Below are 23,950 nucleotides of genomic sequence, written 5' to 3' on the forward strand. Positions count from 1 at the left end.
GGTTTGAAAGTTCCAAACTATATGAACTATTGAATTTAACCCAATATTGTACAAATATTCGGTTAGGTATACTCTCCGGAAAGTGAGATTATTATAACAGTTCATGCATAATTTTTATATTTTTACAGCTTACTTGCCAACTTATCAAGTTTATGAAGCAAATGAATTAAATTGTTGTCGTTTTTACTTACAATTAAATACATAACAAGAAATTGTTTTAATAGTACATGCATAACAACATTCTGTATAAATCAATTAGGATTTCTTGTAGATACAAAATAAACTTAAAATTATTAAAAAATGTTTTATTTCCTTATCGAAACCATTTACTAAGTATATCTTGGCAAATGTCAAAATTTGAAAAATACTATAATATAATAAAATAATAAATAAGAAATTGTCTGTATTTATTTGTGGCATTATAAATGTTATAATTTGGATATTTTGCCATAGTTTGAAGAAAAAAAAACTGGAAAAATAAACCCTTGTACCGATAGGGACAGTCAAGTGTCAATACTGAAAACTTTTGCCTAATAGTGAGATGCCAGAGACATACATCTACATGTATAAGTCTGGTTACGCACTGGAAAAACAAATTTTATGAAACCTCTAGTTTCGTTATCAAAGCAGAAGCGAATTAGAAAAGTACTGAATATTAGTTTTTCGCTACATTTTCTGTTTAACTAAATAATCTGTTCTCAAAAGTATTGACACTTGACTATTCCTATTTGTATAAGGGTTTACTTTTAAAATAATATAATATAGAGGATATAAGTGAGAAGTCGTTTCCATACGATAGATGGCGCTGTAATCAGTTCACAAAGTATAAAGTGTTGCCTACTCATTAGGAGCTAAGTAGTAGTAAGCTTCCAAAACGTTACGTGGCGCTGTTTCGCGGTTTAGTGGCAATATTAGGGACATTTCAGTCTACGTTAGTACTATATTTTCTATGGTTCTTAACAAACTGAAGGTTAACCTATATTCCTCATTAGATTATAATCGTTAACTTAAATAAATATGAAGAGTGATATATGAGATAAGATGAGAAAATAAAGACATAATCTACAATTAGTAATTAGTTAATTTGAGTAAATAGGTACATACTTCTAAAGACTGTCTAGAAAGAAATTGGTTCATAAACATAAATATATCTGATTCATACAGCAATATTTGAAGAATAAATGCGACATAGGCTTTTACAATTATTAAAAAGAAATTTCAAACAGACAAAAAAGCTTTCGTTCTTGTGATATAGGAATATATGTGTTGGACAGTTTAAACATTAAAAATATGTTCTTTTTCTGAAAAGTAAGAAAATACTTACCTCTTCTGGTTCAATTAATTTGAATTCCATTCCTCTTCCAGTCCAGGCTATGCATCCGGCGCTGGCATCTGGTGCATCTAGCAATGCCACTAAGAACTGCCATAATTGCAGAGAACCCCTTCGCCCCGAATTCTGAATGTTATTTGTTCTGCTGTCTGTGGTTTCTCTAGATTTATCATCTATTTTTTCCGATGAATCTATAAACAAATTTGTAAAAAATATTTAGTTTAGTACCTACATATTTATTTACTTAAAAATATATTACGATTCAGTCTATTATTCCTAAGAAAATTATCACTATGTCGGTGTTCCATAGGAAATATATGTATATACATAATTTAATGGCAGAGTGGAGTAATGCAAACAAGATGAGAATGCAATGACCAATAAAAAAGTCGTGGGTCAAAGTTTGTAGATATACGTACGGGTGATTTTTAAATTTTCAGTAAAACTGATTTTGTTTATAGTACTGGAACAATTTACAGGAATTAATTTAATTTTAGTATAACTATATGCCATTGGTAGCTAATATACTTTTGTATTCAGAATTCCAGAATTTCAGTACCGTATTGGAGATAAACCCATTTCTTTGTGTATATTTTTTACTGTTTTATAGTGAAACTGCTTAAACTAGTAAGAAAATATATGTATCAACTGTTTTGTCACGATTTTCCCTTCCTCAGTTTTTCAATATTGTTTTAGCCAATTAGAATCAATATTTAATACTTCCGTTCAGTATTAATAGTACCACGACTTCCTGTCGTATTTTTATAAACTTAACAGGATCTAATAAGACATTTTTAATCATTTGTCATTAGAAGAGTTTCCCCTCTATCTTTATACAGAACAGTTGAAAAATAATGGTTTACATATAACTAGATAGAATTATGATTACGTTGTTATATAATCATCTCACACGCCATATTGAATCCTCCGTCTTGAATTTCGAAAGTGTAATGCCGCATTTGGATTCAACTATCTTAAAATTGTTTATAGCAGAAACGTGCGAGGAGTCGTTCTCTTCGGCCTGAGGGCTGAAGAATAAGTGTTACAGTAATCGTAATCTGAATTCTTCATGATTATTTTTTATCAAAACATTGCATTAAGTGATAAAATTTACATCCATATATTCTTTTAGATATTTTGTGTGCTATTCGACAAAAATTATTTTCATTTCTAAATTCCCATATTGGATCCTTCATTTGGAATTTTGCAATTCTTACTTCAGACTCGTAATCAGCGACACCGAGAACCTGAAATTGGGAATTTACGTATTTGTAATTTGTTTCTTTTCTCTTTTTACCTTCACTTGATGCTAGTTTAAATCTCTAGGTAAGTGCGACCAAAAAATCAAATGTATGATTTTGTTACTGTAAAACAAAAATGTGCAGGGATTATGATAAGTGAATGAATATGGTCCCAATAAAATATAGGATCTTTTTAATTCTGTAATGTAGGTATTTAAATACAAGTAAAATATATGAATGAAAGAATGGGAAACGAATGGGAAAACGAAAATGTTAGCGCTGGATTAATAGCGTTCATTACTGACTTTAGTAGGTATCGAAAAGCTGATCAAAAAAGCGTTTTATAAGAACTACATTGCAAATCAAAAGTTGAGGAAAGTGTGGTACAGAAAGTGAATGGTTTTTGTCACTGGTTTATGTAGTTTCAATATGGTATACGAAATAGTAGAAAAAATACACATGATGAACTTACTAGAATTTTGTACTAACTCCGTTAGTTTTCAGTGGTAAGTATATCATCCAGTATTTCTACAAACTCTAACATTACGATATGTAGGTACAGTTCATTGGTGTAACTATAAAAATAATATACATATTCTGAGGTTAAAATAGAACGATTGGGATAAACATGTCTTAATAAAATATTATTCCTTTTTATTCTACAACATTAGAAAAATTAGTTAATGCTTCTATTTATACCCAACATATAATGAAATGAATATCACTTGTATTTGGATTTTTGTTTGTTTTTACTTCTAATTGAAATTCTACAAGTTTTTATTATTTTTTTGTCTAAATAATATTTGACGAACAAGAAAGTTTAAGTCTTATTTAGAGAATTTGTAGCTAGTCTTAAAATCTCTTCTCTATCAACGGAAATTTTCAAATTTATTTTCTTCATCAAAATTTTATCAAAATACTTTGATTTATTTTAAGTATGACATTGCAGACATCCGTATATTGAAATAACGTATACATCTGAAAGGCATATTTGATCAGTCGCCCTATTTTGATTTTCCGAATCTTCCATTGTGAAATGCTTGTGTAACACAAATTCGGTACAGAATTTCAAAAATATTTTTAAAAAATCTTTAACTTACTGCTATTGATTAATCCTACAGATGTGTGCCTCCAGTGTGGTTTTGAATTTGGGGATAGTTTATTTCTTTCATATTGTACCCTGAGATTACCTAAAATAAAAAATGAATACTTTAATTGTCCACTAAATTAAATCTCTCAATTTTTATTAAATTTTTTTAATTACTTTTTCTGTCCTTATTCTGTCAGTCCTTATTACATGAATCATTAATAAAAATCAAAGCAATATAAAGTTACCATGTACAAGTTAATCCAGTTCATTTTGATGGTGTAATTAATTCTAATATAAAAGATAATTTGATACCTTTTGACAACCTATACGAAGTTAGCTTAGTTGTCATACATTAAAATACATATTCATATTCATACAACGGGTCGGTATAATTTAGGAATGATTGTTGTTTAAAGTTCAGATGTACATGTGGCGGAAAGTATTGTGATTGTTTGCTGACGGAAGAACATTAAGTGTTACAATTTTATGAATTTACAAATTTAACAAAAAAAGTATTGGCAGTGTAAATGCGTCCTAATGTTCGCTTATGGCGCCCTCTAAAAGATACAACGAAATCGTCGATAAATTCGAATTTTTCATCACAAAAAAATACCCGGATACGAAATTCCATGAAATTAGTTTGAAGTACCTAGTCGAAAGATATTAAAGAAAATGTTATTTACTTTTTCAACTTTGACATCCGGTAGATCCGTTATTATCAATTTTTGGACTAAGGCAAGTTTAGTTAAATGAACTTATTTTGAGTCGTACTATGTCTGGTGGAGCGTTGTACCTTTAAAAACACCCTGTATAAAAACAGAGATTGTAATCATGTTTTACAACGTTGCTTGTTGACTACAATTGAATAGGTACTGTTTATGTTTTATTTCCTAGGTATACTTCGTTTTTGCAACTAGTCAATGTATCTATTCAGATAATTTATACATAATAATTTACGGTACATATTTTTCAGTACTTCAAGACAATTTATAGAAAAATAGGAGATTCGTAAATATTTACAAAAACATTTAAAAAAATTTCAACAATAATGTAGTACGTAGCAAAATCTGCAATACGTAGAAATTTTTTTTGGAAAATTGTGAAATTTTATTAATATTTATTTAACACAATCACAAATTATAGGTATCCTATTACAAAATAGAGAGTAAATATTAAAATTGTGGTAGAGTTAACAAAAACATTTTAAATACAATTTATTGGTAATCTGATACAAATTGCAGTTAGTCGTGTTTTCTTTATAAATTCTAGTGAACAGGCCTACGGTTGTATAAATTTTTGATATAATCTTTTTGCTGTGTACTAAATTGGTAGAGTACGACCGTCTATTTCGCAGAAAAAATTGAGTTTTAAAGCACTGTTTTGTCTATTTGATATACGAGTAGTAGATAAAGGCAAGTTTTGCTAATACAAAGTCTAACTATAGACGGGTAATTTCAGTGACAACACATGGTGAAGCTATTATCGTAGTATAATTATATCGGAAATAAGCAGGCATGTCTTCCCCACAAAATTTGCTATTATTTTCTATATTTTACCTTTATAGGTTTGGTGAGATGACTTACATAATTTTTAAAGTGGTCGATCTCCAGCTACACAGGGTTACAACTTTTTAATTGTCCAATCGTTTTTTCAATCTCACGGCTTTGTTATTGCAAATTTCGTAATCGGACCACCGTCATTTTGTAGCTATTTTTATTACAAACAAAATCATGTCCTAAGCATTTTTTCGTACAAAGACATCCCGTTGAGTTATTTAAAGAAAACTACTAAAAAATTTTTTTTTCACTATTAAATTGTTAATAACTTTTTTCCCTGATAAAATTCTTTGTCAGCAAATTAGCCTGTTATTGTACTCATCATTTAAAGTAGGCCTGTGTAGTTATTTCCGGGTTATCAAGGTTTGACACAGGCCGAACCTCTACAAACTGGACTAATATAATATATTCAGTGTTACAAATTATATTAATAACCGCTCATAATTAAAAATATTGTAATGATTATTTTCTCTCAAGTTTTTAAATAAATATAAAATAATAAGATAAAGCGTTTTCATCCTACTTTTAGTTTTCTGTCTTGAAAAAATAATTATATTATTTATATATCATAATTAATAATAATAATTTACCACTTGATTCTATTGCCAAAAATAAGAATATTTTTTCATATAAACATGAGTCGACAAATGCTTTCTAAGGGAGCTACATCGCCCTAAATGGAGCCTCAAAAATTCATTTTTTTAAATATTTCGGAAATGGCTTGAAGGAAAATTATGAATTTTGACGTCGTAAACGCTCATTAAAAGTCGAAATAGATAATCATAAAATTTTTCAAAAATTTTAGTCAGGGGGGGTCTCAATTGGGGGGTCGTCGGCTAAAGTTTGCCCCAATTCTTTTGCTTGTCGAAATATTCAAATTCAGATGTCAACCCTCATTTCCTCTACAAAGAAGGTACTCTTTATTTCTTTCGATAAAATACTCCATTTCCGAGAAAAACGGTACATGTACATACCATTATAAATTTTGTCATTATAGTTACATTGTAATAAACAACGTGAAAAGTTCTTACAAAAGTTTGTTATGGGGGGGAAGTCTCGGGTAAAATTTGACCCAAATTTTTTACATGTTGCTATTTTCAAATTTAGATCTGATAGATCTGCTATGTGCTTTTCTAAGCATTTAAATCCGTTTTTCTTGGAAATGGAGCATTTTATCGAAAGAAATAAAGAGTACCTTTTGTAGAAGAAATTAAGGTCTATCATGTTGGCCTCTGAATTTGAAAATTTCGACAAGCAAAAAAATTGGGGCAAATTTTAGCCGCCCGCTCCCCCCAATTGACACCCCCCTGAGCAAAATTTTTTAAAAAATTTATAATGATCTATTTCGACTTTTAATGAGCGTTCATGGTGTCCAAATTCATAATTTTCCTTCAACCCATTTAGGAAATATTAAAAAAAAAAATAATTTTTTGAGGCCCTAATTATGGGGGCGTAGCTCCCTTATGAAGCATTTCTCGACCTATGTTTATATGAAAAAGATTCTTATTTTTGGCAATAGAATCAAGTGGTAAATTATTGGACACTAATTATTTATAATTTATATCGATCTGGATAAAAAGGCATTTAAATAATTTAATATGTGGGATATTTGTCCCTGAGTTGGCCCTGAAAAATTTTATTTTATTTATATTTTGTTTTTAGAAGGAAATTTAAAACTGGCGTTACATAAACTATTCATTAGCCCAGTTTCAATATAAGAAGATACGTATCAAAAAACATACCATTAAATAGAAACGAGGAAAATTTGTATTTATCAATATGTCAATGGAACACTATAAATTATATCTATAAACTTCGTTTTAGTAAAGTTTTATAGCGAAATTGAGGGTAACCAAACTAACAAAACCGACCAGAAAAAGTGAATTTGTACGAACGCGGTTTGTATATAATTCTGCAAATGTTCAGTTCAGTTGAATATTAATAATTACAGCATTGATTTTGGTTTACGATTGATAACAATATAAATGCATATTTCAGTGTCTACTTGATAGCTTTTTATGTAATAATATACATTTTCAAGATAATAGAATCAATTTCAGTATACACAATATTTATTGTGCAAATAAAAACATTTTTAATTTGATATTCAAGTCATGCCTGCGCACAATTTTCCTCATCGATATGGAAAACGTGATGAAAATATCATGCGGTTCTTATACAAAATCAAAATTCATTCTTTCGCTATTAAAATCTACATAGAACGTCTCCCGTGGATAAACATATTATTTGCCGCCGTGCGCAGACGATAATCAGCATTTTTGGGCGAAGCCGCGGGGAGTTAAAACTTGATTAAGTCTCTAACTAACCCTCATCGAAAATATTAGTGGATAAGGTTTCTATTGAATATAATACCGTTTGCGGAGTAGTAATATTTATATTTATTTAAAAACAAAACGTAAAATATATCGTCTCCTTTGGAAAAAAAAATTTCAAGAAATAACGTAAAAATTAATTATACAGGGTTGTTCAATATACCAGGTGATTCAGTTCGGTATTCGCGGCTCCGTATCTTTTTTATTTTAACAATTAGCTATAACAAACCCTATATATTTTTAAATCTCTAACTCTGCTCAAACTCTATCAAATGACATTATTAGATCGTCTCCATGGTAAAATATGTCAAAATTGCGTTAGACTATATAAGAAAGTCTATAGCTTCATTAGAAATATTGTTAGAAAAACAGCAAACAAAAATGTATCCAGTTTCAGTAGCTTTATTTTGAAAAATGATAGCCAGCTGAGGAAACAAGTTATTATATATTTTTTTAAATTAAAACAATACTTATTTACAATGTTCAAAATGACCTCCATTCTCTTCCAAACACAGAATACCTCTGTTTATCACTTCTTCTCTACAAACACGTTCTAGTGTTTCTCTATTTAATCTCCGACATTCTACTTTTATTTTGTTTTTAAGGCCATCAATATCATTTAATGCCGAAGAGTAAATTTTTTCTTTTAGGTAAGGCCAAAGAAAGAAATCTATAGAAGTGAGATCCGGAGGCCATTTAACATCTTCGCTAAGATTACTGATCTTTCTAAAAATTCAGGCATTGTGAGGTGGTGCTCTATCTTGCTGTAAAAATCATATTGCGCCTAATAGGTATGTAATGTAACATCTTCCATTAAAAAATTTAAATATATTTGTCCTGTAAGTGTTCCATTATAGAACCTTAGTCCTACAATTTGTCCGTTAATTCCACAAACATTTTGGAAATGGGTTTCTCTAAGCCAATGGGGATTATTTTGGGACCAATAATGGCAATTATGGCGGTTGATTATTCCATTATTGTGGAATTGGGATTCATCTGACAACATAATGAGTTGTAAGATATTTATTTCTTGAGTAACTGCTAACCGTGCTAAGAAGTGCATCGAATGTTTTTCATCTCTTGCCCTTCTGGGTTTAAAAATTCTTTTTTTCTCTAGAAAACTTCCATCTGCCGCCAAATTGCTGGCCAACTTTCCGAACATTTTATCTGATACAAGTTGTCTCTGCGGAAAACGATGTTGGTATAAATGCCTGGCAGCTTTAGGCTGTTCTTTCGGCCCTCTCTATAAATTAAAATCATACCTAGCTTTTCTTGGTTACTGTAAGTATTCATGTTATACCTAATTAGTTGTAGATAGAATAGGTAGGAACAAAATGTCAATTATTTTGACAAACTGTTATTTAGAAACGTCAAAATTCAGTTGTTTCCGCAGCTGGCTATCATTTTTCAGAATAAGGCTACTGAAAGTAGGGTTCATCTTTTTTTGCTATTTTTCTAGCAATATTTGTAATGAAACTATAGACTTCCTAATATAGCTGAACGCAGAAAAAAAAATATCTTCCAGAATTGATAAAAAAATATATAGTGTGCCATTTGAACAAAAACAGTTGACTATAGCAATTTTGACATATGTTACCATGGAGAAGATCTAATAATGTCATTTGATAGAGTTTGAGCGGCGATTTGAAAATATATAGGGTTTGTTATAGCAATTTGTTAAAATAAAAGAGAAACAGGGTTGCAAATGAAAATTGAATCACCCGGTATACTGATGAAACTTTAGGAACAAGTAAGTTATCAAAAATTAAAAATTATTTTGAGATTTAAAGTTTCTCTGAAAAATATACTTTTTCTCGAACATTTTATGAACGCAAAATATTGTAGAAATTTTATAAAATGATTTTGACTGCGGATTACAAATATATTTTCAGTTTTTAGTTTCACCAGTATCTTATAGCGACAAGTGCCTTTATTAAAAACATTTGATACGTCACTGATAAAACAACAAAATCTTAAATTTTTTCAAAATCTACGCAATTTACCACAAAGAGATGCTCTTCCGATTTGTTGTGTTTTGTAAATCTGACTGTTTCTGAGAAAAATATTTATTAAAATGTTTTTATGATGCACAGCATTTAATAGAAAACATAGTTATGTATCATATTAAATAACCCAATATCTGTTTATGAACCTGTTGAAAGTAGTTCTCAAATTCAACGAGAAATTGGAAAATTTCAATACAGTGTGTTCCATACAAAATAAATAAATAAATAAATAAATAAATAAATAAATAAATAAATAAATAAATAAAGTAGCTAATCTAGAGCCTAGCCTAGAATAACCTAGTGCATAGAACTCCTGGTTGATCCTTATTTATGATGAAGTGACCGGCAGACTGGTTGGATACTTTCTCGTGTATTTGTACAAGGTGGTACTTAAGCACCTTCTGATAGTAAACTAGTTTTCGAGTTATAGGGTGTAAAGTTTTTGCTAAATGTCCATCGCAGTATTTCACATGTTTGACGAAATTTATGAAAATTAGAGTAATAAATGTACCAAAATAATCACTAAGTTTGTATATAGTTTTTTCTTTATTTTAACGAACAGAATACGCTCCCAAAGCAGCGGCCTACATTTTTATGGTAAATTTATTTTAGGCTACAAAAGATAAAAACTCGAAAATGCTACTCCTTCGAAACATATAGTTGTATATGTATACTGAATCTCGAAAATAATGCTGTTTAAGACAACCTATTATAGCAGGTACCTACAAAATTCAAAAAAATGTTTTAAGGAAAAAATTCGGCCTTTGAAGTTTATGTTTCAAAACTATTTTTAAAAGATAGCCTACGTTTTCAGTCCGACTCAACTTATGATTTTTAAATAAAATGCAATTTAAAATTCTATAGTTGAATTCACTCCAAATTTCTGAATTTCTCAATAAAGGATTTGCTTAGTCTGTGAAGTATTTCAAACAACATGATCATGTTTATATTAAAATTATAATGAACTGAATACATTGTATTAAAGAGAATAGTTAAATTTTTTTTAAACCTAGTTGTAAACAATGTAAAAGGACAATATTTGAAAAATTAATATCCCCATATTCTCTAGTTTGGTTGTCTGAGTCAAGAAATGTTTATGGTATTTTAAGACAGTGAAATTTTGAATTCCTATTTAATTTTCGAACATCTTTTCTTAAAAACACTTTCATTTGTAGTATCTTTTATAAAATGAGCGTTTACAAGTTTCCACGACATAATTATTTTTTCGAAATTGTATAGCAGTTTAATATTAATCAAACAGAAGTGAATAAGAGCGTGATATTCCAAACTTAAAATGTTTGGTTTTCGGAATACCTATACTGAATGTAAATAAATTGTAGCTTCTCCTTATTTCTCCTATTTGAACTAACGACTATTCCATCAAGGTATATTGCTTGTTAAGGACTTTATTCATCAATTCAATGGACCAAATTTATGGTGATATTGAAATTTGAATATAATTTTCATACACAAATCAAATCAGTTTGTTGGGACTTATTTAATTTTCTGCTCAAAAACAGTCATTACCCGTTACAGCTCCAATGTCAGTAACTGACACTCACCATTAATGAAGTTCATAATACAACCTAGACTGATCACCGTATGCATAGTATATGTAGTCTAATGGACTAAAGGGTGCATGTAATAGCTGTATTAATATTGATTAGCCTCAATTAAAATCTTCACCCCGTGTTACAATTCGCCAGAGGGTTTCATATCGTACCCATGTTAACCAGTCGCCGTCGAAAAGTTTGCTGCTAAACAAGCCGATTAATATTAACCCCTTCGTTGTTGAATTACTAACCGTTTATTTTCTCTTCGATGTTTACATTTTGTGTGTTGTTTTATGTATGTAGCTAAATTTTGTAGTGGTGTATGTTTTGTGGCACAAGTACACCCTCTGCTCCTTATCCCCTCTTCTGAAAGTGATCGGTGTGTTCATAATCTCAAGTCGTGAACTTGCTGACATTTATATCGTTTGGAAATTTAATTTTTGCTATAATTCATCGCAGGGTACCTAAACAGTGTTATAATCTAGAAATATAATTGTTCTGGAACAAGCTTCATTCGTTGCATTTGTAAACGAAATTTCAATACTGTATTTTACGATCAAAAGAGGTATTTTAAGACGAACAGATTGATTATTTGAAGAAAAATTATATGAGCTCCTTTGAGAGAATCAATTAATGCATTTGCAGTATTACATGCAGTGGCGTGCATTATTTAGTCCTTCACGATGTTACACAATAGACAAAGAAGAAATTTGATAATCACGAAAACTTCAAATCTTCAAACTGAATCAAATACGTGGTTCTTTGCAAGCTGCGAGATAGTTGAGGAAAAGCATGTAAATAATAGTACGAGATCTGTTCAGAAAACAACCGAAATTTTTTAATTACATTCACATTTCTGGAGGTTATCATAAATGATAAATTGGGCGTGCAATTCTGTAGCTAGGTATATCTATTTTTCTTGTCTTGTAATTCTGTTTTTTTCTGCCTTTGAGGCATTATAGATAAGTCTAAAATTTTATTTATGTTGTATCCTGTACATAAGGTCACTATTTTCAATATTTCTATAAATATACAACTTTTAACAAAAATATGTATAGCTTACCTTCGTATTCCCTATCACCTGGTTCCTGTTTTATTGGTAAATGGTTTCCTAGTGCATGATGTGGTGGAACACTCGGTACATTAGATGACGGTAGAGATCCTTCTATTGACCGTATTGGGGGTGGTGTTGTTCTGTTGTACAAGGGAGGTGAATAAAAGCAACCAGCGTGTTGATAAGAACTGGAGTAGATTCCTTCAAAATGGTCACTTGATGGATATGTTGATGGGTACACGGATGACTTACTTATTGTTTGTAGAACTTCTGACATATTCGTTTCAGATTTTAAATCTATAAATCATAATAAATACACTAGATAATATAATACTACTACTACTATTACTAGTTATACTAATACATGGTGTTCATAAACTGTGAGTAAAAAAACTGTGGAAAATATTAATATTATTGAAATGAAAACAAGAGGATTTTTCGAAATAATGATATTTAAAATTAAGTTGTTAATAAAAGTTGAAATCCACTGTAAAAGCAATTTATTTTTAACAATACATCATATCTAAACATATTTAATAAAAGAAAACATTTATGTATGTCGTTTAGTTCTAGATTATATGTAAAAATTAAAAACAGTTTCTACGTTACACACTATAATTCTTATAAATAAAGATTTCGTTCCTAATTTGATACGTCTGAAAGAAAAATGGCTCTGGGGGCTCAGCTCTTCACAGCAAACTCAGTCTGGGTACTGGAGCACACACAGTGGCTTCTATCTGTGGTCTCCTACTATAACTGTTATGATTTTTAGACTACTACTCGTGAACTGGTTATTCTATAAAAAAAAAACTCGAAAAACTATTATTTTATTGGAAATTAATAATACTATCTTCAACATCAAATAATTAATAATAATTTTTTTAATGTTATTGATTATTTCTTGTGTCAAGTTTGAAGTTTCTAATGGCTTTTATGTAATTGAATAAAAATAGTTTTCACGCCCTTTAGTTGAAGGGACCTAGGGCCCTAAGAAATCATTCTCTATTTTTCTTTTTTTAGGGGCATCTTTGCCGCATTGTAAATGAAACCATTAAAAAATTATAAATAAACCCATAAGTATCACGCATAGGTTGTTTCTTAACAAACTTATTTTTGTTTATTATTTGCCAGTTCTACAATGAGAAAAACTTTTCACGATATAAATAATGGGTGTCCCATAATTCACGCAAGAAGTGCTGTTAACGAAAAAAAAAAGACATCGTGACAGCTGACAGTTCAGGGTTATTAAAAATGGAGCAATATTTTTAAAATAATGAAGGTTTGGTAGAACTGTAGAATGCGCGATTTTCGTACCTTCGGAATAGTGATTTAACTTCATCAACTATGAAGTGATTAATTAAAAAAATCAGAGAGACTGGATTAGTTAGTGATTTTAACATTCTGACCACTCTTCAATAAGTTGTTCAAAACAAAACATCGAAGCAATTTGTGAGAGTGTTCCTAGAATCCCGGAACATAAATTCGGTATTATGGTGAAGAATTGGACATTTTGAGAAGTTCTTTTGCATCTTCATGCTTACAAAGTTCAATTGTTACAAGAACTGAAGCCTACTGGTCACGTAGAGCGAAGTGAGTCTGTTGAGTGGATTATGGAACAAATGGATGGTATTAAAACAAAATCATTTTCAGCGATGAAGTTTATTTTCATCTTGATGGCTTCAGTTAATCGACAAAATTGACGCATTTGAGGTTCAGAAAATCCAGGAGTGATTGTTGAGAAATAAACGCATCTACAATCTTTCACCGTCTGGTGCGGATTTTGGGCTGGAGGCATCATCAGACCGACCATTCTTCTTTGAAAATACGACTGGCTGGCAATAACAGTTAATGCTCGATATCGTGACATGATAAACTAGTTCATTTTTCTGCCAAAATTGCAAGATATGGGTTTATACGACATGTGGTTTCAACAAGACGGTGCCATATGCCATACAGCCGGAGAAACAATTAATTTACTGCATGAGTCATTTCCTGGTAATGTAATTTCCAATTTTGGTAAACAGAATTTAACGCCGTTCGATTTTTTCTTTGAAGCATAAGGTTTATACCAACAAGCCCATAACCACCACGCCTTGAAGGAGCGAATTGAATGCCGTATTAACAACAGTGCGTACGTGCCAGCAAAGCCGTGGAGGCCATTTATCCGATATGCTATTCCCTATAGTGCATACTTTATGAATCAATAAAGAAATTACAATTTTTAATTAAAAACCTGTATTCTCTATTAAAATTACTTCTTACGTGAACTTTGAGACAACCTTTAGTAATGTACAAGTATTTATCTACTTCCCATTGTGGGATTCCAAAATCATATTAAAAAATAAGTTAATTAAAAGCTCACTTATTGTTTCTTTTTACAGTGTGGCAAAATATCACCCGTAGGCAAAGAAAAACGCTTAAGAAATGCCACAAATAAATACTTTCAGTATACATATAAATCATACGTATAAAGGAATTTATTTTGCACGTGCGACGTATGAAATATAATCATATTTCGCAGATATCGAAGGAGTTTTCTTTAATACCGTATTTTCAAATTTAAAAATTGGAATTAATAATTCGGTACGGAGCATGAAGGTATACGCTATATTTATGTATGTTATTGAGTGCAGTAGCGGTTAGGCTGACGGCAGTAATCGGGGTACATGCTGTGCTTAGAGATCAACCTGTCACCAGTTCTTTCAGACAGGCAAACATCCATTTAGTTTTGTATATTCTCAACTTAAAGCGCGGCAGGGTACGCTCTCTTTATGATGTCATATTCGCTGTTGCTTACCTTCAGGATTATTACAATCGGATCACGTGGGATACATTATCCCATTTGTAAGGCAAATACGCGTTGAGTTATACATTATAAAATAAAATGGTTTTGTAAATTGTAGGGAAAAATTCAAATATGATTAAAGTATTACACCTTTCAGGATTATTTAATGTTATATTGTCATGTATCATATATTTCATTTTAACCTCAATTTTTATATGTATACAGCTTTAGGTTTTAACTGTTCGATGACTAACTCGAAACTAACTTGATTATTATTTCTTTGAGTTGTTTTGCCGTGGCTTATGTATCTTGTCGCCGCCAATTACAGACTTAGGATACGAATATAAAGAAGCAGCACATATAGCACATCACTACAAGATAAGATAATTAGTGTAACTACACAGACCATTACGGAATGTCTCAGAGGACTATCATTGTCTGAAGAATGGTTCCGTTAGTAGCGGCCTTACAATCAGTAGTAATAACCGAAACCAACATCAGGGTGGATCCAGAAGTTCTGATAGTAGGCTAACCTTACGGAATCTAGGTGAGAACAACCAAGGTCCATCAAGGATTCCTAGCAAAGGCTAATGAAGTGCCATGTAAGCCTGTAACTGGCAGTAACCAGTTACATAAATATCACCATGGTCCGTGAAAGCCTTAAGCCATAACCTGATTATTATCTAAAGTTATTTATTTGTGACTTAATTTAGTTTTGTTAGTTTGTGCAAAGCTCCGTAATTAAGTGAGATATGTGTTGAGCAAATGGATTTATTATCATTTATTTGTTCATTAATATAATATATTTCTTCTAGGTGACATCAGTATTGATCAATTCTGTGAGAATTATTTTCATGTTATATATCCTCTTCTCATTTTATTTAGCTCGTCACTGACTCTGAACGAATTACAAAGTCCTTTGATTGAGAAAAATTAATTTTGATATTATGAACGTAGGTAAATTTTTGAGATAAAATAATTTTCCGTCTATAATCATTTGTAATGACATACAGAAATTAAAAAAAAATATGGGTATAAATGATTTTTGAGTAGATTATAGTAGATACGTAATTGTGTGATGAATGCAATCAGATGAGAGAAAATTGCATATTTATATTTTCATAAAAAAACTCGTCATACTCTTGGAAATCGGTAAGAATTTAAATCTAAATATAGTCATATTGTACATATCCCTTGCTTGTCTACAGAAATCTAATGAGGCAAATAAATATTTTTCTGCAAAGTCTAGCTCTAGAGGTATTTGTCAATGTAATGGAAAGTGGTACAATTGCGATAGGTTTAATGATGTCAGTTTTTATTAGGAATAATAGAACAGATTAGCAGTCTAAACATTCAACTGAAGTCAAATGCCAATGGATGTAAAAATATAAATGCTGTTATAACTATCTTTGTCTGCTATAACTAAATATGTGACGCATATAATAAATTGCTGATTAGAACCTGGCTATTTTCTTGATATTTGAAATTTATCTATCATTAGAGGTATTGCGCAAAACAATGATTCAGAAAAGTCTGATTTAAGACCAACTACTACTACAGAGCCTTCATAAATGATTACAAGCCAAATGAATGAATGAATTTTGTTTGGAACTATAATTTTGTTTCCTTCATGTTGGCCATTAAATTTCGGTAAAATTTCAAATTATTAAAATACTAATATCAAGGTTGCATTAAAACAAAATGTTCTGTTTTAACGGCTGTGATTGGTGTAATTTTTCACGAGATACTTTTTAACCAATCAGCGATTGCATTATCTCGAGCGTAGACGGTTGTCATTGATTGTCATTGGGGAATTTTCGTTATCAGTACCAATCGTGCAATGTTGGGTTGCTTAAGCTCGACGATCATGTGCATGTAAACATTTATGAAGGCTTTGTATAATACTTATCGAAAGTATTAAAGGTTGTCCATAGTCAAAGTCAGTATAATTAAGCAATTAAACATAAAATTATTCTTTTTTGACTATCCTGTTTCCGCAAGGATCACAGCTCTACGCACTACATCAGTTTTAATAAATGTTAATAATAATACTGTACTATGATATTTAGATATTAAAAATGTTATAGCCTTATAGTTTTGCTTGACTTTTCCAAATCATCTGATATTTCCCTTCGATAGTATATCATTGTCTTTTATGTGCTAAACTATATTATTTGGTTTTAATGAAAGTTCTGTACATTTCTGGTAACTACCTGCCTAATTGTTGTCATTTAATGTTGAATTATCAGATATTTCTCCCTATATTTTCTGGAATTCCCCAGGGATGCGTTTTAGGGTCGATATTTTTCAATCTATCAGATACAGTAAAATGCAGTGTTATGCTGACGGAAGTCAATTATTATTTTACTCTTTTAAACCAAAAAAATATAAAATCTGCGAAGTTACAGAGGCCACTATGGAACTTCTCCCGGAACTGAGGAGCGATTTCGTATGCAATGAATGATGCAACCAACAAGAGGAACAGAAATTGGTTTGACATTAGTGTCAATGCGGTTCTAGGAGCTCTGATAGAATATGCCGTCCCCACAGAGCCTAGTCTAAGAACAACAAGCGCAGATCAAAGATTCCTAACTAAGTTCATTCTTAAATCTTTAACTGGCGGGACTAGATACATAGATCACGGCATTTCAACCCGAAAAATCATGGTACCTAAAGGTTAAGTCACGTGAACTGCAATTTTGCTTGGAGTAGTAATAAAATTTCCTTCACGTTGGCAATAAAATTTCGTGAAAACTGAAAATTATTAAAAAAAGAAAACAAAAGTTTACATTAAAATTTAACATTCTATTTAACCGGCTGGTGATTGGTGTAAATTTTTACGAAATTTTATTCAACCAATCCGCGATGGCATTATTTCGAGTGTAGACGTAACGGTTTGTCATTGTTTATTGTAAAAGATTTTTTCGTTGACAGTCAGCTGTGCAATGTTGGTTGTCTAAGACCGGCGGTTACGTGACTTGTAATTATTTATACAGGCTCAGTATTTATAGCTAACGAACATCCATCTTCACAGAGTATTTTGAAATTTCTCATTTCCTTAAAAGATAAATTTTTAATAATGAATTCGTAAAAAATATACTAAGTGTCTCAATAAAACATTTTAGACAAGCACAGTACATTTGGGACGTTATAAATTTGCTTAGGTTAAAAAAACTGTCATTAGAACATATTTTTGATTAACATGTTTGATCTACTTATACAAAACTTTTTGATTAGGAAAAGAGAAAACCATAGAATTAATAAATTAATAAATAAGTAAAATATGCTGAGCTATCGGACTGAAGGGCGTTTTAAATAACGTCGGTAGTACAGATTTCTAAATCCGATTATGGTGGCAATGATTTCGTTCAAATTTTATCGAACAATAACTACGAAAGCGAAACCGTGCCGCCTTTTCAAATGTAAACATTGCAGTAATAAAGGGGAGTAAAAAATCTGATAATTTTTAAATCTTAAGTAAACAGGGTAACTTATTGACGTTTAAAGATAGATAGGCAATTCGCAATTTGATTAAAAGATATGCCTTTCAGCTATTTGAAACACCCACAGCTTTTTTAATCAGTAAATTGGATAAAAAATTAATTTTTTGAATTTATACCTGTGGTTTTGCAAATATTTTGTAATAATGAACTCATATATGAACTCATATTAACTTTTGTTTTCATTTTTATTGTATAAAATGTTCTAAAATTAAAAGTTTAGTGGAGTTGAAATAAAGGTTTTAATCATTACTCAAGAAACGTTAAAAGATATAGATTTCACGTAAAATTTGAACAAAAACGAACCAGTGGTGTCGAAATTAGGGAGGCTTAGAGAAAGAAACCTAGCTTATCTTTAATAGTTTCTTGCGTAACTAAACATTTGAAAGCCCATTCGGATCCCAGAAAACATTTTATCTGCATATAACAGAACATTGGTTAGAAGATTATCACAAATATCATTAATGCATATATGAATAACACCATTCATCCATGATACTGGACTTTCAATGATTTAATAGATAGGTAGGATTTGAAAAATTTAAAAAACTTTATCGGCATTTCAATATTTAGTAACTTACTAAGAAGAATTTCATGATCCAACCCGTTCACAAATATCTAATGCATATGCAACAAAATCAGTAATATTAACAAGATTAAGTTTATTTGCTATAAATTCATGTTGATAAATTGAAATTTGAAATATAAGATGAAAATATAAAATGTTATGTAGAAAGACTTGCCAAAATTACACAAAACTGCAATGAGCTTGCAGTTTTCAATAAAACCTTTGTTCCTTTCTTGAAATTAGAGCACATCTTGGTTTTAGACCGAATATAAGGAAAAGTTTGAAATGCTTTTTATACAAAGTCAAGGGAGATGTCAACAGTATTGTACAACTTCTTAGCAAAAAAGAAGTTCTATAGTTTTAAAAAATATATTAACGTACTAAAAGAATATATCGGTAAATCTAAGACTTATAATACTTAGACAGTACTTTCTTTTAACAAATTAATTTTTTATATTTATACAGGTTTTTTAAACCAACGTACTTACCATTATTTGACTGACTCTGGAAATCTGAATCTGGTACATATTGTTCGCTATCATCCGTTTCACAGCTGTTACCTGTAAAAATGTGAATTGAAAGTACTATATCGATCTGTAAAACTACGAGGGGTACTAGAAGAAATATCTACCTAAATTTGTGAACTTGGAACATCGCAGTGTAATCAAATTTTTTACAAAGGAATAGAATAGTCCTAAAAATAAAATATTCATGAACGAATAATTGACGGATATGGGGACAAAGGTTTATCATATTTTAAAGAAATAATATTTTGGTCAAGACAGTTTCTGTGGGTTCATAAATCTATTGATGATATTTAAGAAATGCAAGTCGCTTCATATGCAACTAATAGTGATGTTTGTAGGAAAGTAGAAATAGTGGTTCTCGAAATTGTCGTTTGAAAATGTATACTATCGTCACAGAGTGTAGGTAATCTGTGCTATCGTTAAGCATTAATCGAGCGTTTTGACAAGTCTCTGTGATAATCGAGGCATGAATAAAGTTTTAGGCAAAATTAAAATTCTAAAATTGTTGGTTCCTGTACAAAAACTGCTTAGGCAGCAAATTTCTCAAAATTATTGAAAATCGTTGGATGCAGACCCTAGTATTTCCATTAAGATAGTGACTCTGGAATCAAAAAAAAGAAATTTATTTTTTTTTAATCTATGTGAATATCTTGTTTTGCGAGCCCTAACAACTAAATGTTCGGACGGCACATTATTTATTGAAAATTTGAAGTAATTTTTAAGGAAAGTTTTCAAGATTCGCCTCACCTCAACTTGTAATTAATGGTTGTCACAAATTCAGTTCTAAAGAAAGCTGACTGACCTATATTTATTAAAAAAGACAGTTAATCCTAAAGAAAATTAAATAAAAACTAAATGTTTTTAATTGATTTCCCTCGCTCATATTGTGATATATTATTTCACGCACTTTTTTGGGGAGTGCTCAGCCACATGTGATAGATTTGTGTATTGTTGTTGCGAAAACGTCATAAACGTTGATAGATACACGAATCATAACAATGGACATTTTTTATTTTCAGCACCTACTTGAATTTTGAGACAAAACAGTTGTTAGCAAATTACGTAAAACAATATTACTGTGAAGCGTTTATACAGTGTCCCCCTAAAGTCGTGCACAAATTCATTATTAGGTAAACAAACGAAATTATTAAAAATTCCCTAAACAGGTCGATTTTTGAATTTAATTTACAATTTTTTCAAATAATAATTTAGTATGCAGGGTGACCTATGTTCGAGTAATGACGTCATCACAATTTTTTTTAAATGGAACACCCCACTTTTTTTTTACAATTTTCGGATTGCCCTAACTGAGCTGATTCCAAAAATATACCACAAGCTGCTTCTAATTGTTACAGGGAGGACAACAATACCCAAATTATTTACAAATACTAAATTTATTTACAAATAAATAAACGTACTAAAAATTGAATCAAATCACCACATATCATTTTAAAATGTCATTATTTTTTGCTATAATTTCTTTGATGCTTTTTTAATTTTATCTGCCTGATAGAACGTGCTCGTGTATTTCTTGCAGGCAATAATTTTTAAATAGTTCATTGGACAAATCTAGATCTTCTTCATTTGGAAATAGAACACTCAAGGAAGGAACTAAATGGAACTGAAGAAATTCCAAATATCTTGCACCATCTAAATTTCCTTCAAAGAAATACGGCCCCAAAATTCGATTACCAACAATTCCGGCCCACATATTGACCTTTTGGGGATGCTGAGTGTGTGCTTCCATCATCCAATGTGGATTGCGATCTGACCAGTACCGACAATTCTGTTTATTGACGGTGCCATTCAAATAAAAAGACGCCTCGTCGGAAAAAAATTATGCGTTTCACAAAATCCGGATTTGCCTGACATTTTTCCATCATCATTTCGCAAAATTCTGTGCGTCTGTCGAAATCATCGTCACATAATTTTTGTACTAAGTGGTCTTTGTAGGGATGATACTTGTTTTTGTGAAGAAGTCTACTCAATGTACTTTTACTCTTTCCTAAATTATCTGCTACGACTCTCAGACTGGATTGCGGGTTTTCATGAATGGTCAAAAGGGCTTGTAACTGCACTTCTTCATCTACAGTCGGTCGGCCAGATCTGGGCATATTTTTAACATGACCATGATTTCGAAACTTTGCTTCAGTTCGGCTAACCGTGGATCGATTTATTGGTGGACGATTGGGATGAATTTCATTAAACAAAACACAAACTTCCTCATGAGTTCGAATTCTATCACCATATCCGATCATCATAAGAATTTCAATCCGTTCGGTTTCACTTAGAATCATGTTTTTTAATTAATTCAAAAATACTCAATATTTTAAGGAAGAATCATTCAAAATGGATTTACTTGTACAATCTTAACAAACTATTTAAAAATGATTGCCTGCAAGAAATACACGAGCACGTTCTATCAGGCAGATAAAATTAAAAAAGCATCAAAGAAATTATAGCAAAAAATAATGACATTTTAAAATGATATGTGGTGATTTGATTGAAATTAAATTCAAAAATCGACCTGTTTCGGGAATTTTTAATAATTTCTTTTGTTTACCTAATAATGAATTTGTGCACGACTTTAGGGGGACACTGTAGATAGATAAGAACAAATTTAATTATTTGCAAAATAATCATAGATATGTTATCTAATATGGTTGTAAAATGAAAACCCTAATATATATGTGACATTATTTTTAACTATTATTGCCAAAATTATCATTCTTTCGCAAATTTAGTTGTTAGGGTTCGTATTTCATATTAATTACATATTATGATCTTTTGTTAAAGTTTTTTTTTATGTAGTGTACAAAATTATTGTGTTCATTTTATTTATAATTTAAGGAAGAGTACGACAATATTTCTCATTCTTTTAGCGAATTTAATTGACTAAAAATGGATAACCGAAGACTTTATCACTTTGTGAATGTTATTATGTATTAACAGAATAATATAACATAATAACATATTGCTCCTGAATCAGAGATCAGATTTACAAAATTCGTTTTTAAAAATTTAATCAATTGCCTATGTACTTTATTACCTGAGATTAGGCAGAAAATCAGTGAATAGATCTTTTACAGAAAAAAGAACAGGATATAGCCGAAAAAAAGAAGGTTAAAACATGTTTGGGTACTCAGGTTATAAAGTAAACAAAAATATTACAAAATGAATTTTACAATTCTGACCGCGAATTCGTAAACAGTAAGAGTTCGGGACTCGGTCGGATGATCATAACCGTCGCGTCGGCCTTTCGCTACAGCACATCGTACGAAACCGGTAAAACGGCAGTTATTGGCTTCGCGTTTGCTTCGTGTTTTAATATTCTAATAATGTCGAAAGCGTCAAGAGGTAAAAAACGACCTTTCGCCGATAAAGTACGAAAATGTATTTTTTTTATTATACCTACCTGTTTATTTATTTGTTTACGATGAACACGCCTATGACAAATCCCGAAGTCAAGTGATCAGCGACCCCGAAAACCCCCGTATACCAAATTTGGAGCTAATTTGTATTTTTTTTTTAAATTTGGTCGGCCATCTTGGATCCGCTATCTTGAATTTTGCAAAATTGACCTCGGATCTGCGATCAGTGACCCCGAAAACCCCCGTATACCAAATTTGTCGCGAATCTGTTATTTTTTGAAAATTCGTGATATCTGACCTTAATTGATCCGTTTTTTTGAGGTTAGAAAAAGAACCATCAATTCTGACCGCGGATTTACGGTCGGCGGGATCTTAACCAAATAAATGAACATTTGAATATAGAAAAATTTTAATTTTTCCTAGCACTTTTTCGTGGATTATTCATATTTTTGACCAGTTTTTTGAGGTTAGGAAATCCTGTGACGTTATAGGTCGCTGCTGACATCAGATTCGCGATCAGGAGGTAAAAATACTACGGTTAATATTATGTCGCATGAAAAGTACAGACAACTCGATAAAACTCCGCACACAGTCTTCAGCTGCAAAACTTATGGTCATCATCTTTCGAGGCCAACTATTGCTGAATAAATAATAGAGGCTAGAGAATATAAAAAATAAGAAAAATGTTTCCAATTTTTTTATTAAATCGAAGATTAATAATCGGTAATTTTCTCGGAGAAGAGGTCAGCCTTATTAATTTGATGATATAAACTTTTTTGAAGTTAGTTTTGTTATGATGTAAGTGGTACACCACAATGTAAAATTTCAATCTGCATAAAAGTGGTATCTTTGTGGAAGTCGCTGAAAATGCATTGTTTTCGAAAAAAAACGCAATTGACTCTCCCAAAGGTACCCTTCTTCTATTTCTTATACGGGGCGTCCTCCTTGGACGGAGATAAACCAGTTTAGATCAAGTTAATTTACAACAGTTTTGCTACATTAAAATGTTATAGGCACTCAATCATTTTCATTTCAT

General features: G+C 30.8%; 1 protein-coding gene across 1 annotated transcript in view; it reads right to left on the reverse strand.

The window, feature by feature from the left end:
* LOC108913192 (ETS translocation variant 4) overlaps positions 1–23,950 on the reverse strand; it is a 55,540-nt gene that overhangs the window by 7,338 nt on the left and 24,252 nt on the right. The window contains exons 4-7 of the mRNA XM_018718695.1: positions 19,505–19,576; positions 12,173–12,460; positions 3,672–3,761; positions 1,325–1,521 (exon numbers count right to left, since the gene is read on the reverse strand). Coding sequence (XP_018574211.1) covers positions 1,325–1,521; positions 3,672–3,761; positions 12,173–12,460; positions 19,505–19,576 — 647 coding nt within the window. The remainder of the gene's footprint in view (positions 1–1,324; positions 1,522–3,671; positions 3,762–12,172; positions 12,461–19,504; positions 19,577–23,950) is intronic.

The sequence above is a fragment of the Anoplophora glabripennis genome, unplaced genomic scaffold, assembly GCF_000390285.2.
Source record: "Anoplophora glabripennis isolate ALB-LARVAE unplaced genomic scaffold, Agla_2.0 scaffold37, whole genome shotgun sequence".
In the NCBI taxonomy this organism is placed as follows: domain Eukaryota; kingdom Metazoa; phylum Arthropoda; class Insecta; order Coleoptera; family Cerambycidae; genus Anoplophora; species Anoplophora glabripennis.